The 16,797-nt window shown below is 35.5% G+C and overlaps 1 protein-coding gene across 9 annotated transcripts in view; it reads right to left on the reverse strand.

The window, feature by feature from the left end:
• Positions 1-16,797, reverse strand: part of Eif4g3 (eukaryotic translation initiation factor 4 gamma 3) — a 304,684-nt gene that overhangs the window by 61,106 nt on the left and 226,781 nt on the right. For 4 of the 9 annotated variants that reach the window (XM_027937616.2, XM_071617437.1, XM_071617439.1 and 1 more), the window contains 5 exons: positions 13,571-13,659; positions 8,103-8,346; positions 5,549-5,682; positions 3,586-3,711; positions 3,095-3,205 (listed from right to left, as the gene is read on the reverse strand). In XM_027937616.2, coding sequence (XP_027793417.2) covers positions 3,095-3,205; positions 3,586-3,711; positions 5,549-5,682; positions 8,103-8,346; positions 13,571-13,659 — 704 coding nt within the window. The remainder of the gene's footprint in view (positions 1-3,094; positions 3,206-3,585; positions 3,712-5,548; positions 5,683-8,102; positions 8,347-13,570; positions 13,660-16,797) is intronic. The other 5 variants (XM_071617441.1, XM_027937618.2, XM_071617440.1 and 2 more) reach the window with 2 other exon arrangements.

The following is a 16,797-nucleotide window of genomic DNA, read 5'->3' on the forward strand; positions in this document are numbered from 1 at the left end:
TTCTTTCACGTTTTCAGGGTGGGAACAATGTCACTGTTTGGAATACCAACACCTGGAATTAGGAGACAGAAGAACCAGACTCATGAATACAAATCTCCTACTTATGAGCAAAATTACTGTTGGCAAGTTTCTTAACTGCTGAATTTTAAGTTTTCTCATAAATACAAGGTCTGTTTTACTGATAAAAGTTATTCTGAGGATTACAGGATACAAGGTATGTAAAAGGACCTTAAAACTGTGCAAGGACAGGTAGGATATAGTTGAATGCTTATTTAACATGCATAAGGCCCTGCATTTGATACCCCCAGCACCGCAAAAACAACCCCTCAAAACTATACAAGATATCATCAATCATCAATAAGAACCAAAAGGGTTTTCTTTAAAAAAGTGACAAGTGGACTTAAATATTTGTCTCTTTTGAGCCATAACCCCAGCCCTTATGTGTCTTTTTTGAATGAGAAAAAAACAATACAAGTCATCAGATTTATAGTATTTTTCAAAAGAAGCACCACATGATGAATGACTTATTACCAAACACACACACACGCACGCACACACACACAAAACTGGGACCCTGCTTTGGGGTTATGGAGTATAGAAAATGAAATGATATCTGATCTTCCTGCCTGAAGGACAGACAATCCTGACTGATGGACCAGAAGAGGAACTTTATGTACATTGTACTGGAAGTCCACAAATATCATAACTAAAGTGTCAAAATTTGGGGTTGACTAATTTAAAGTCAGAGTTGTTTGTTTTTTTTTCCCCTAGGTGAGCTACAAGTTTAATTTTTTTTTACTAATTTTAAATTTTAAAAAATGTATTAAATAAGAAATATACAAATCTATTTTAGAATTTAATATTCATTGCTTCTATGTCTTTTAGAGATTATAACTACAAATTCCTCTGCTTACTTGAATAATCAAAGAAAACAGAATCATTTGCTCTATTTTCAAAGACAGTAACCAGGTGTTCCTTTATAGAGAGATTATATGAATACAGGAACTTCTTGGCTCCTAGGATTTTTATAACAGATCAGTTAATCTCAAGGGTACTTAAAATGATTACAAATGGCAATTTATTAAACAAGGTCCATAGTTCCTCTTAAGACAATTCTTTTGGAGCACTTTCTCTGATATCTATAAACAGAATACTATTAAAATAACATCAAAACTGCCAAACAATTTGATTAACAAAACCTATAGAGATGATCCTTCTGGGTATTTCCAACAGATATGCACTTTACTGTCCATCAAGGAATACTTATAAAAATTTGTATGAATCTGCACATCTGTATAATATTTTTAAAACAATTACTGTACATTAAAACTCTTTTGTAATAAGTAAGTCTATTGCAGAAATGTTTATAATACAAGTCATAGATACTTAAGCCATACTATGGAGCATATCTAACAGATTTTAATATGCTAGGATGGTAATTAATCATAAGCCAATTTGGATACCTGGTGAAAATGACAGAGGTATAGAACCAGAAACTACAAAGAGCTGGGCTGCTGTTTATTTATTTTTCCCCAAAGAGCATTATTTTTTGCTCCTTTATATGTTAAGATATTTATGCCCTATGATGTGAACATCTAGAACTATATTAACACACCAAGGAGAGCTGAACAAATTAAGTAAAGAATGTCTGCTAGCTACAGGAAAGGCTAGAAGTGTAACTACTGTATTAATGTTTGTGTTATCAATACCACCCTGAGAGATCCAAATTTCCCATAAAAACTAGCTTTTGACATGTAATGAAACTACTTATAGAAAACTAGTTAAATAACAATGATCTTTGGGGAGACATTAGAAATTCTAGATAATATCTTATTCTCAGTCACATTACTTTGAATGCATCAGAATAACTCGCCTGACATATGTAGGAATAAGAATGAATGGTCAAGTACACAGTGTGACATGGTTTTAAAATTAGCTTTGTACTTTCTATATTTTAAAATACACAGCTTATTAAACTCTTGATATTTCCATTTTGCTATAACTAATTACTAGAAAAACAATGAATAGCACGCTAGTAATGATAAGTGCCAATATACACTGGAAGAAGAGACACAGTAATTCATACCTTCTGAGAGTGGCATGAACAAAGCAATTTTAAGTAACCACAGATGCTATAATCTAGAGAATAACAAAAATGGCATGAACATTATTTCAAATGTTAGCAAAACAATGTTATAAACCAAAACCAGAATAAAAGGTAATGCAAATATAATTTGAAATTATCAAGAAGGGAAATAGTGCTGGGGAAAAAGGTTATAAAAGAGTTTAGAAAGCTGCTTTCTAAGACATTTTGGTGAGGAAATTCAAGCTGTAAAAAAAAAAAAAATTAATATTTATAAAAAATAGATAAAGGTAACACCTTGAACCTGTGTGTGAACAGATTTTCACACACATGGAAGTCTTTGAGATGGTGATGCTCAATAAACAATATGTTCCAGATCAGGGAAATTTTCTGTAGCACCTCCAACATGCTATAGGCATTCAAGTACCTTGAATTAAGTATTTAGCTTCAGGCAAATAAATATACACAAAATGACATTTGTTTTCACATGGTGCAGTCTTATTCTGAAGCAGGTTTCAAAAGTTGCCATTACAGAAATAAAAAGGTGATGAGGAAATAAAGTGTCACCTTATGTAAACATATTTATACAAGCACAGAATAAAGTTCTCTTAAAAGAGAACTCTTCAAAATACACATGAAACCCTGAGTTAATTCAGATTTTGGATTAAGTGCACCCTCTGCTATTCTAGTTTAGGGGAAATGACACAGTCATGTCCTTGGCAACTTTCCCCCATGCTTTCTGCAAATCTACAAAGCATGGAGTAGGCAGTGTCTGCCGAATCCTGCACAGTGCAGCGCCCCAGCATAAGTCCATTGGTGATGCCACTTCCACCGCTGAAGAGCCTGCCACTGGGGGTGCAATGGCAATCTGCAGTTTACCAATACTAGTCTTTTATAGATGTTATTTGTTTACATTTTGACTTCACAACCTAAAGTAAATAAGAAAAGCAAAATGAAAAATATTATAACACCATAGGCTATCATTTAAAAAAGAAAAATGATTCAGCGCACCCCTAGAGGCAGGCTCTTCAGGGGTGGGTGTGCAATCGCCAGTGGAGTGCAACTTGGGGCTTTGCTCTGTTCCAGAATTGGCAATCCGTGCCTGCTCTGCACTTTGCAAATCTGTAGAAACAAAGACAAAGAGATGAACATTACTGAATGTCATCAGAGATCTGCAGTATACCAGGATACCTGAAAACAAAACAGGAATGCTATCAAAGGTTGGTCTACTTTTAAAAATATTTGTAAGTCAATTCAATGGAATAAATATGAAGAAACAAACACAAAAAGAAAACCAAGATCAAATTAATGCAGACCAGTTTCTTTCAAGTAAAAATGATTCAAGTGTATTTATTTACTTTAATAATTATACGGAGAGGACTGTCTTCACCTCTATTACAGGAATCAGCTACTAATAATCAGTCACTCTGTCTTGCCATTAGACAAGATGTTATGGAATCTATGAAAGTTTTTCAAACTAATTTTGACTATAGGGAACTTACACTTACAGGTACACCTCTTCCACCAGGTGGCTGCCTTCCAAAATCTGCAAAGGCTGGAGTAAAATCTGGTCCCCGTGGTAAAATCCGAGGATCCAGAGTTCGCATTGGCAATTTGGGTTGGTTGATCTGCATGAAGGAAAAACAAAGCTTACAACAGGTTTCAGAGCATTCAGTGCTAAAGAATTAACAAAAACCTTTGACTAAAAAGTTGTCAACCAGACCCATGGCAGCTTCTCCTGGGCTAGCTCCAGAGCCACAGGGCAAACACAGTGTTCTTGTGTCCTGGGACTGATTAAGGCTACACACAATCAGTTAATGGCAGAGAACCACAGAAGGACATAAAACAAGCAAGGTATTTTGAGATCTTCTGAAATACGGCCAAATTTTGAAATTTGTTTTAGAAGATATTCACCAGGATGTCAGAGCATGGCCTATTAGATATCTTCCTATTGTTCATTTTGGTTTTGATGCTGTCATTTTAAGGTTAGTAATTCACTTACAGAGAGTAGACAAGTCTCAAAGGAGAAATGTTTCATGTGAAACCCATTTAAAAAATTTCATTTTGTCTGCCTTGTTAAACTGAGATATTTGACTTTGATTAAGCATATAACATGAGTTTGGAGTCAGCAAAACTAAGTAGCTCAGCGAAAAATCATTTAATGAATGGCTAAAGCCAGAGAAACATAAGGTGGCGAGACAGGCAAAAATATTTTCTAAGAGCATGATGAAACTGAATACAACACCGGCACTCTGAAATAATGATGAAGCCTCTGAATTGTACCACTAATTGTTCAACTATCCTCACACAGGTACCTAAGAGAGGACACTTAGATACAGACAAAGATATAAGAAGACCTATTACTGTGGGAAAGGAAAATAATATAAATAAGGTCAAAATAGCAGATGCTGCATAAAGGGCAGGTATCTCTTTTTTTTTTTTTTTTTTTAAATATTTATTTATTTTTTTAGTTCTCGGCGGACACAACATCTTTGTTTGTATGTGGTGCTGAGGATCGAACCCGGGCAGCATGCATGACAGGCGAGCGCGCTACCACTTGAGCCACAGCCCCAGCCCAAGGGCAGGTATCTCAATCTATAAGAAAATTAATATTTTTATGAGGGATAAAAGTTCCTCTTCAAGCATAGTTCAGAGGCTGGGGTTACAGTTCAGTGGTAGAGCACATGCCCAGCATGCTTATGGCCTTAGCATGCTTGTGGCCTTAAGTTTGATCCTCAATACCACAAAATGAAAATAAACACACAAACAAACCAACCAAAAAAAAAAAAAAAAAAAAAAAAACCCCAAACCTTCAAACTTCTTTAGCAGCACTGGTTCATCTTTGATTTTTATGAAATTACTTAAGCACCCCATTTTACTCCTTTTAATCTAAACGACACTGACAGTACTAATTTTTATTTGCATCCATTAAGTCCATGATTCATACAGAAAATCAGGAAGGATGCCTATCTATCTGCACAGGACTGGAGGCTTAAATCACTAAGGAAAAAATTGAGATACACATTATTTGAACTATATTGACTCCCATCTTAAGTTTACTCTTCCAAGTACCTTTCTAGGTTTCTGACCTGTCCTCAGTGAGGTTAGAATTACATAATAAAATTTTAGAACAGTGGGGAAAGAGTTCTGTGTCAATTTAGTCATGTTTCCCCCAACAACCACAAAATTTTTACCACATTACTAGGAAACAGCCATAATAAGCAGACAAATTAATTAATTTTTTAAAAAATCACCACTCAAATGTCGATTTCAACATGCCTCTAACCTAAAATCCAACAATGCTTTGGGAAATTCTAATTCTTAAACATTATATATTTTTACTCAAATGCTCTTTGGTATTATAGTTCCTAAAAATTGCTTATACTTCACATCTTCACATATTTACACCGATAGTTAAAACCAGCTCCACCCAAAGACCTACCTTTCTCAGAGAATGCAGCTTACCTTGTCAAGAACCACATCACTGATGGGTGGCAGGCCCTCTGGTTTCTGTATACAGGCTGGCATGAACTGGAAGTCCAGCAGAAACTCCCTGTCATACTGCTTCTTGCCCTCAGTATCAGAAGGCTTCCAGGATTCTAAAAAGAGGGACAGATGTAGGCAGAAAACTGTTTGTACAAACCAGATTCCAACATTTATCTCTTCATGAACAAACAAGCAAACAAAAACCAAAGGCAACACTGAACTATAGTCAGAAAATACCATGTAAAAAATTTAAACTACCAATTGTGTTTTCAACCCTCCTGGATACCTCTGGATAAAAAAAAAAATAATTGGAAGCCATCAGAAACTACTTCAATACATCCACACTAATCAACTTTTGGTCAGGGACATATAATAATGCTCATTAAGTCAACTAACAATCATTTAGATATGTCAGAAATAAGGAATTTGGCACAACCCTTGGCTTCATGAAAAACAAAGGTACTTTAGCTATTTACTTGGAAATGTTTTCGAGAAAAGAAAAAGGTAACTCGAAACAAAACCAAAAAACTTCCTTAAGATAACGAACCATCTAAGTAGCTTTTGCTTTGGGGTGGGGGAGGGTGGATGGAACCAAGGGCTCCTCCCTATCCTGTGTTAGATAAGTGCTCCACCACTGAGCCAATTTTCATCCTTGCGTGTGGTTTAATAAGAAGAAAATAAAGTACCTGGAAACAGAATGTATGTATCTTTTCAAAATATCCTGACTCTAAAAGTACTCTGAACTAATATTTTTAAATGAATTTTAAAACAGTTTTTTTGGCATAGCACTTACCTTGATACTATGCTACTGTACTAGCTATTTCTATTTAACCCCATTCTTATTATATAAAATTGGAGAACTTCCATATAAAATTTTATTGGATGATAAAAGCAAGCCATGATTTTTTTTTCTTTAATTGGCAAAACTCCAGATCACTTTATGATAGCAAACCAGGTTCTCTTTATATTAGTGGTTTCTATTGTGTAAGTTATATACCCATGAATGCTTTGGGAGAATTTTCCAGATATTTTCTTTTCTTTCTATTTTTTGTTAAACAAAATTTTATTTATAAAGGGTCTGGCTGAGCTGCTTAGGGCCTCGCTAGGTTGCTAAGGCTGGCTTTGAACTCACAATCCTTCTATCTCTGCCCCTCCAGGCTGCTGGGATTACATGCATGCACTACTGTGCCTGGCTTTGCAGATATTTTCACCCAAACCCTATTTACCTTATTTATTAAAAAGCTAATAGCTCCTCAGGATCTAAATTTTAAACTGTTTTTTATCCAAATTTTGTTGTTGGGTACTGTATTATAGGGATAAAAGAGAGTCAGTCAATTATAGTTGAGGCCCATAACTGTGTACCTTTCCCTGTAAAACAAAAGTATGATTCATACAATCCTAAAAACGGCAATACTCTCTCAATTTCCTGAAGAAGGATTGGTGGCTACAAGTGCTTGGTGATCTGGTACAAGCTTAGATTACGAAAAGCAATTTCAAAACAGTGGGTCCTACAGTTAAAAAATTAAAAATTCTACGTAAAACTTATTTTGGTCTACTAGTTCCTAAAAATGGGATGAAATAGGAGAATAACTATAATTTCTTAAAATTCATTAGGGGAGTTTATTGGTAGGAAAAAAAAATCAGTATATGATTTTTTATTCTTATTCTGTCAGTTCTACATATAAATCAATGATTTTCAAAAATTTCACTTATAATTCACAGTAACAGATATAATGACTTTATGACCCACAACTGAAGCACTTTAATTTTTTAGAGGGCCAGTACATTTACAATCAAATCTTACCTCATGCCAAATTTACCGTAAAACTGACAGAATAAGAGAAACCTTGCATCTTTTCCAATCACCTTTCCCCACATATCCATACTAACTCTCTCCATAAATCTCAAAGTTAATCACGATTTACAGATTATGAGGACATTAGTGCTGTTAGTTTGGTTTTTGTGGTGCTGGAGGTCAAACTCAGGGCCTCATGCATGCTACATAAATGGTCTACCATGGAGCTACACACTCCCAGCCTAGAGCACAAGTTTGATACATTTATTTGATGGTTTGCTGAAGGGTCCTTTAGTGCTTCCACACATTTCACCTGCCATAATACAGGCATTCAATAATTAAGTCATATTTTCTGGATGATTTATGTCAGAGTTCAGTTCTACAGAGTGATTTCTGTCAATAAAGCAAGTTCAAAGTTTATGAAATGACAATGTCAAGGAACGTGGTCATATCTATAATGGCCCCTTGATTTAAAATAAAACTAAATTTTTTTTAATTGAATTCCAACAGCCTGGTACTGACGGATTCCCTCTCCCAGAGGTGCTTCCAATGCTAAAAAAATTCCTGGAGCACCAGCATCAGATATCATTTTTGCAGTGTAGAACTCTTTGGATTTGCTAGTCACTAATCTATAACACTGTGTTAAGCCTCTTCCTCCATCCAGTGTCTGTGAGGAGGCAGCAGAGTAAAAGGGAGAAAGAAAGAGGTACACAGGAAGGCAGGGAGGGGTGAACTTACCTGGTTTAAATGGGAATGTGATCCCATCGCCAGAACTATCGGTGGAGCCTGAATTAGCATCTACTCCTTCACCCTCAGAAACACTCTCAGCACCATTACGCAAAGGCTCAGCTTCTTCTCCATTTTCTTCTAAACCTTTCACTTTTTTTAGGTCCGAGGGGTCTTTCTCAGGATGAAACCCTTGGCTCATTTTTTCTTGTTCAGATTCAAGTACTCTGTCAATTGAAAGCTCTTCAGCTTTAGGCTAAAGCATAAGTGAACACAGAAGTTACCTTTTATTCGTATGTGAAAATATACATAAAGCCCTACATCTACATCCTCAAAAATTAGAAGAGCATGTCATTCCAGATAACAATGTCTGTGTTCAGCATTTGGCACTAGAATTATAACTTAAAAAAAAAAAAATCTTTCTACATTTCATCATCTGGGATAAAGCAGACAACTCAAATGCCTACTGAAATGCTTTCACATGTGACTAAGGAAATCCAAATGTATCAAAGTTAGAACAGAAAGAACTGCTAATCCTTGGAAGTTGATGAGCATGAGAGTCCTAGTCAGAGATCTAAAACAAGCACTCCTCCTCATGCCACTGAAGCTCAGCAAATTCTTTAAAAGGTAATCACACCTCATTTATAAGGAAGACACTTTTTGGTTAAAATCTATTTTTCTTATTGATTCAGTCTTCGCTGAGGCTATAATGTGGGGGGAAAAGCTGAGAATACAAATCTGTAGAGAGAAATCTGGTTTCTGAAGTACGAAATCTATTTTTACAGGCAAAAAAAGAATTAAAATTATTCCTCATATTATTTTTTACTATTTTGGTGTCAGATATCAAACAAAATGACTTTCTAAGGTTCTCATGAGCCATCAAAACTGTTTGGGATAAAGCTCTATATGAAATTTAAATCTTTTTTTTTTTTTCATGAAGGTTGGTACTCTGAACATAACCCTCTGAAATTAGCACTGAGGAAAGAGAAATCCCAGTTGGTAACTCCATACTAGATCAAGAGCCAAAAAATCAGGACTGATTCAACACAACCCTACGTAAAACAGTATGTTGTCCTCTAGCTGGGAAATGAAGAGCGTGGGGATAGTTTAAAGTCTTTAAAAGGTAATGCCAGCAGGTGTTCATCCAAACTATTTATGAAATCATGTTTTATTTTATTTTTTTTAAAGTCTGAGTGAAAAATCCTACTTGCTTACATAAAAGAAGTATTACAACAGATGTAATACTAGTAAATTTTCTTCTTCATGGATCAAAGATACTAAATTTTAAAATGTTATTTTTAGAAACAGATGTTTTCAAGCCCTGATAGATAATGGAAAAGGAAAGTCTATGCAAATGTAGATAAACATAAATGCACAACCATGGACAGGGATAGTACATGGAAACTTAAAAAAAAAAAAAAGAGAGAGAGAGAGAGATGTAAAATTCCAAGAAAATTAAGTTTGGCAATGATTTTATAAAATGTGGCAGAAAGGAGGCATCTTTTAAGCTTTGAGAATAACAGGTCTACTAAAATTGAATCATAATCAGAAGCCTCATTAAAAAACAAACGTTTTATACTGTAATATAGTCTAAATGAACCCATAATGACCTAGAAATACAATTTTATAAGTAAGAACAAGTCATCAAGAAAATCTTTTCTTCCTCCCTGAACAAGTTCTCACAATGTTACCCAGATAGGCCTCAAATTCCTGGCAGACTCAACAATCTCATTGCTCCCAAGCAATGGTTTCAGTGTCCCAAGTAGCGGGGACCACAAGAGGACACCATTGTGTCTCCTAGATCATTGATAATTGATGTGTTGAATATGTAAATACAGGATATCTACATTACATAATTATGTAGAATTTTTACTTCAAATCTTTTAAAATAAAAAAAAAAAAAAACGTATTTTAGAGAAGAACATTTACTGGGTCCTCTTTTCTGTAAAGCTGAATCACATAAAAACAGAATTTATTTCGAAATTCAATTTCTAATTGTAAAAAAGAAGTGTAAGTAAACTTCACACATAAATAACAAATTATACTTTAGCAAACAGAATCACTGCAGAGTCTGAGGCATACTGTTATTAGGGATATGTCAAGGGAATCAACAAAAATAGGAGAATTAAATGTGTATGATGATGATTTTTCTTCCAGCATGATAAAACTCTTATCAAACTAGTCGGAAAGTGTAGTAACTATTCCTGAATTGCTCACTCAGAAAAATGGGTTGAAGTATAAGAGTACCACATTAGCTGAATGGTCAAATGTGAATCCTTTATAGGAATCTGTTCTATTATGTATGTGGGTGGGGAGGGGTGCTGGGAATTGAATACAGGCGTACTCTATCACCGAGTACATCCCCATCCCTCTTTGTTTTTTATTTTGAGACATAGTCTTGCTAAATTGCTGAGGTTGGCCTTTAACTTGCAATCCTCCTGCCTCAGCCTGGGATTACAGGTATGCGCCACCATGCCCAGATACAGGAACCTGTTGAAACACAATCTACTTAACTGAAAACAGCAAGTTTCTTAATACAGTGAGGTTTTTAAAACGTAGGAAAATCAGACTGCAACTATGTATATATGATTGATGAAATGTCCCAAAAGTTATAAACGAATTTTAACAGCTTCATGAGAAATTTTATTTATATCTGTGATACTAAGGATTGAAGCCAGGGGTGCTTAACCTCTGATCCACATCCCCAATCCTTTTTATTTTTGTTGCAAAAGGGTCTTAACAAAGTTGTGAAGGCAGTTTCAAACTTTTGATCCTCCTGCCTCAGCCTCCCAAGAAGCTGGGATGATTATAGGTGAGTATCACCATTACCACCACACCCAGGTTTATTTTATTTTTATTCTTTACTTTTTGCAGTGCTGGGATTGAACCCAGGACCTTGAGTATGCTAGACAAGCATTTGACCACTAAGCTGTTTACCAAGACTCCAACAAGCAATTTTAAAACAAAGCATCCTTCAAGTTATTTTCCTAAGCTATGAAGAACTTGCTGAAATGTATGTACTGACTTAACAATCCAGTGTATAAGCGTGTCTGAAACACATTAATTTCTTTCCATATTTTTATTGGTACATTATAATTATAAACAGTGAGACTTTGTGTTACATATTTGTACATAAAAACTATATAACAAGCCAGGCTCCATGGTACATGCCTGTAATCCCAGAGGCGTGGGAGGCCAAGGCAGGAGGATCATGATGAGTTCAAAGCCAGCCTCAACAAATTCGAGGCACTAAGCAACTCATTGAGACCTTGTCTCTAAATAGAACTAAAAAGGGTTGAAGATTCGGCACAGTGGTTGAGTGTCCCTGAGTTCAATGCCCAGTACCCCATCTACCCCCGAGAAAAACTATATGATATAATTTGGTCAATATCGTTCCCCAATATGTCCCCTTTGAAACAAATTATAATTATTATTTTGTATTAAACTTTGAACTCAAAGACATTTTATTACTCAGTTACATCTCCAGCTCTGTCTTTACTTTTGAGACAGGGTCTCACAAAGTTGCTTAAGGCCTCACTAAATTGTTGAGGGTGGTCTTAAACTTGTGATCCTCCTGCTTCAGCCTCCCAAGTCACTGGGATTACAAGTGTTTGCCACCAGGCCCGATGGAAACATGTTATTTTTGAGAAAATAATGTAAGAGAGGGAGAGCTTAATCAGTGGAAATGAAGGCAAAAGCATCCAATATTTGTTAAACTAACAAATCCTATTTTATGAAAGGTAAAGGATAAAGATTTCTGAAAGAAGTCTATATTTGCAAATGACTTACAAAATTTTACTTTTAAACTATGAGGTTAGAAAATAAGTGACTGCTTCCAAACAAATATAAGTTCTCTTGTTTGAGGAATAACATGTTAATGTAAGTTTATGGTAAATATGGCCCACAGGCCAGTTCTGGTTCACCACCTGTTTTTGCGATGCATGATCAGTAAGGAGGGTTTTTAAATTTGGAATGGTGGGGGAAAAAATTCATGATGTAGGAATTCAAACTTCAGTGTCCACTAATAAAATTTTACTAGGATATACTATTTAATTCATTTACATATTGTCTGCAGCTGCTTTTGGGAATTATGACAGGGATCACTAACTGGGCCTTCATGGGAAAAGTTTGCTAGTTCTAAGCTAAAGAACAGGATGAACATCTGAGGACATGGGAGTGGTGGTACATTCATTTAACATTCAACAATTCTGCAAAAGATAGCCACAGGACAGAGGAATATGAAGTATGATAGAAGAAAATGAATAAAATACCAGCTGAATCTATAGGGAAATGAGTTTATGAATTGGTAGTCATACCAGGAATGCATATAATTCCCTTGCCTCTAGAAGGTATTTTATTCTCTAAAGGAACACAATTTTCTTGTTCAGCTGCAAAGGGAGCACAGCAAATATATGCATCTCTATTAATTTATTGACAAGTCTTATCCCAGTAAACCTAATTTAACATTTTAGTGGTTGCTACGGAAACAACTGTGACAAACTGAGCACCATGTAAGAGCAATGACAGGGAAGAAACAAAGGGTACTGGTTAATTAAAAGAAGAGATAAAAATTTAACTAGCCAGTAAAGCCTTATGAAGTAAATGCATCTAAAGTTACCTTCAAATAATGGCTACATTTTAAATATTATCACTTTAAATGTTCAGTAAGAACTACTTTATAAAGTAGATTATAAGATTAGCTTAAAAGGGAAGAAAGCTACATGTAGATTGTTTATGTATAAATTTTTTTTTATTTTTTATTTTTTATTTTTCAGTTTTCGGTGGACACAACATCTTTATTTTTTTTATGTGGTGCTGAGGATCGAACCCAGCGCCCCACGCATGCCAGGCGAGCACGTTACCTCTTGAGCCACATCCCCAGCCCATATGTATAAATTTTAATACATAACACTAAAGGTGCTGAGATTAATACTAGAAAATTGTCAGGGCAAGCCTTAAGACTAAATTTGTTCTTGTTTCTTCTTTGCAACAACTCTTAGACTTGTTATGTTTTAACCTACAGCAAAATCTGGTGAAGCTTATTTTAAGAGGGACCACCCACATGAGAAAAAGTTATGTTACTGTGATACAAAGACAACAGATTTAAAATAAATGTCCCTAAATTGTATTGGATATTTCTACCACCCCGGCTAACGGTTTCGTTTAAAAACCATTTTTGGTTACCAGATTAGTCTTCGTTCAGGTTAATATACAGAAAATACTGAATTATGGGGAAGGGAAGAGTTAACCAAAAGTTGGCCAGTTTAGAAGATTTATTTTAAAAGATAATAATTCAATGAAACTAAACATGTTACTAAAAATCTTTTTAAAATGCTACTATAAATGGATTTTAAAAAATTAATCTCTGAACAAAATACATTAAGTTTTGTTTGGGAAATGGTACTATAAGAAGTACAACTTCAAACCTGAAATGGCACCAATGATCAGAAGATAAGCTAAAGAGATTTGTTGTCTCTTACCTCCAATTCTGCCTCCAACAACTCATCAGTGGTTCGGGTCCGATCTTTTGGTTTCTTCCATGTCTTTGGTGTAGTCATGACAGTTTGAGCTGAAAAACAAGATCATGTCCATTACTTGCCAAGCAAAGGCATAGAGGGAATTAGATTTAAATGATACCTGTACTCAAATTCAGTGGAACTTCACCTGCACAAGGAGACTATTAAATGATTAAGTGAACAATTAAGGAGTTGTAGCTCAGAGATATTGCAAAGGCAAATGTTTTCATACCATTTCAAAGATTTACAACCAGTGGCCTAGGCTCATTCTATTTCATGGTAGGCCACACCTATGCATGTAATACAGATGTCGAACATTCATCAAAATCCAAAATCTAAAATTCAGAGGATTTCACATTTTCAGAATAGGGATATTTAATCAATAAAGTCTATGTAAATTTACACAAATCAGAAAAACTCTGAAATCTAAAAAAAATCCTGTATTTCTAAGCATTGCAGAGAAGGGATACTCAACCTGTATGTAGTATCTACTTTTGAGCCAATTCTAGACTTGGGTGGACTCCTATTAAACCAGTTGTGTGATCCTAGGCATGTCACCTTCTCAGGCCTCTGAATAGTTCAAGAGCACTGGAGTGATACTAGATAACCAAGGCGCCTTTAAACTATAAAAAATATTTTGTCTGAGATTCGGGTTTTTAAATCTTTCTAGGCAACAAAAGGACACTTTGAGGATTCACTAGATAGAAGCACTTTTACAACACTTGTTTTCATCTCAGATTACACTAGCCTAGTCTATATCATATTGCTGGGGTAAAAATTAAGAAGAGAGGTTATTTTCACTGGGTTATTCTATTGTATCAAAAATTCCAAGTGGAAGACCAAGATTACAAATGATCTGGGGTAGGGGGTGATACTAGGGATGGAACCCAGAGCCTTATGCATGCTTATCAAGTGCTTTACCAATGAGCCACAACCCCCAGGCTTTAAGGCCTTCAAAAAAATTCACCTGGCATATACATTCCACAGATCCATTCAATACCTGAATATAAATTTTAACTATAATTTAACCATCAAATGATATACAGAAAATAGTAAAACAATACTGCAGAAGGCAACTTGCAGGACAACACACAAGAGGAAGTTGGACAGGTGGAGAGAAGAGACAAAGAAAGGTCATTAATACCATGGCATAACCACAAGTGATTAGTTATCAACTAATCAAATTCCCTACAGAAATGTAAGATCATTTAATCCAACTCTGGGACAGCCACAAATCTTTTCTGGTAAAACAAGAGGGTGTGGACATACAGTTTGGGGGAACAAGGAAAGCAGACATGCATCACTTCTTCCCAAAATTACTCTATCATAACACTGAGCCACAACCCCAGCAATTTTTATATTTTATTTAGAGAAAGGGTCTCGCTGAGTTGCTCAGAACCTCACTAAGTTGCTGAGGCGGGCTTTGAAGTCATGTTCAGCTTCCCAAGCTGCAAAAATATTATATAAATCTTTGATAACATAGCTCAAAACTAGTCTGTCTTCTCCTCAGGGACCACAATAAACAAGAAAACAACAGTGGACCACCTGTAATTCTTACTTTGTGGCCTACTCAAAATAAACCATCTTCTCAAAGTTTGGAACCTATGGGTGAGCTTAAAATTACCATTGCCTCACAGTCTTCCATGGAATAAGAATCTCCTATCAATGCCTACATTTTAAAGATCTTTTGATATTAAAAAACCAGCCTGTTTTAAAAGCATCCTCCAAAATGCTTTCACTTTTAATTTTGCTTTTATTCTTTCCAGAGTTCAGACAATCTGTACAATTGATTTTAAATGTTATTTTACTACTTATTGGTATGAACTCAGCTCTAAATTCCGTTCATGTAAATGGGGAAGATCATTTTATGTAGGATTCATTGGGATGAAATATAAACTCAGAAGTAGTATTTACTAAACAACAAAAACCAAAGTAAGATGTATATAAAACTTTTCTTTGCAAGAATACATCAAATATACCCAACCCTAAAATCTTCCATGAGTTATTTTATTTACTTATTTTTTTAAGAATCACCATTTACCACAATGAACTGCTATTTACCTTGTTCAAGTGACTAAAATACTGATTTAAACTTAGAAAAAAGAGGTGGACAGAAAAGAGCACAAAACTATCCAACAGACAGTCATTTAAAAACTGAACACAGAAACACAGAGAACTAATCCCTAGTGAGATAATGATATACAGCCCCTCTCCTACATTTACTGATGGGGAGGGGCAGCAAAATTTGTGTGGTTTGGGGAAAGGGGGCAGAAGAGGAAGGGAAGAAAGCAGAGACAAAAGGCACAAGGATCAGAAGAGACAGAGAGAGATGAACAGCCTGATGTGTAGGACAACTGATAGCAAATTAGCTAGACGAGGGGAAATAAATTCAAGATAAGCTAAGGATTTCCTCTCTCCTTTCTGATTTATTATAGTGTGGCACTCAAATCTGCTGACTGAACAAACAGGAAATGCACTATGTGACAGAGGTATTATAAATGTATATTGTAACCCAAAAGCCATATTGTTATTTTAAGGTTTTTGCAAGTTTTTACTTATTAGAAAAAAATAATTTATTTTTCCTCAGAGCTCCATTTATGACATGACCTATGTAGACATTTAGAAAAATATTGGGCACATAGAGTTTAATCAATGGTATTAAAAATTATTTAATTTTGGCTTTTTTTTTTTTTTGCAGAGGTTTAAAATTTATGTCAAAAACTACATCAAGGGGCTGGGGACATAGCTCAGTTGACAGAGTGTTTGCCTCCCACACAAAGGCCCTGGGTTTGATCCCCAACACCCCCCCCCCCCCCACCACACACACACACTATATCAAGATTGGCATGGAGGCACACACCCTATAATCCCAGTGGCTGGGGAGGCTGAGACAGGAGGATTTCGAGTTCAAAGCCAGCCTCAGCAAAAAGTGAGGCATTAAGCAATTCAATAAGACCCTGTCTCTAAATAAAATACAAAATAGGGCTGGGGATGTGGCTCAGTGGTGGAGTGCCCCTGAGTTCAATCCCCAATCCAAAAAAAAAGACTATCAGGTTTCAAATATTCCAGTTTTTAACTAACACTCCAGGAATGGACACAGATCTCAGAAAATTATGCCACATCAAACCTAGAAATGACTCCATCTTAAGATTAAAAAGGAAAACAGTGCAGTTACAGTGAGATGTCTTATA

Source organism: Marmota flaviventris, chromosome 10 (genome assembly GCF_047511675.1).
Source record: "Marmota flaviventris isolate mMarFla1 chromosome 10, mMarFla1.hap1, whole genome shotgun sequence".
In the NCBI taxonomy this organism is placed as follows: Eukaryota; Metazoa; Chordata; class Mammalia; order Rodentia; family Sciuridae; genus Marmota; species Marmota flaviventris.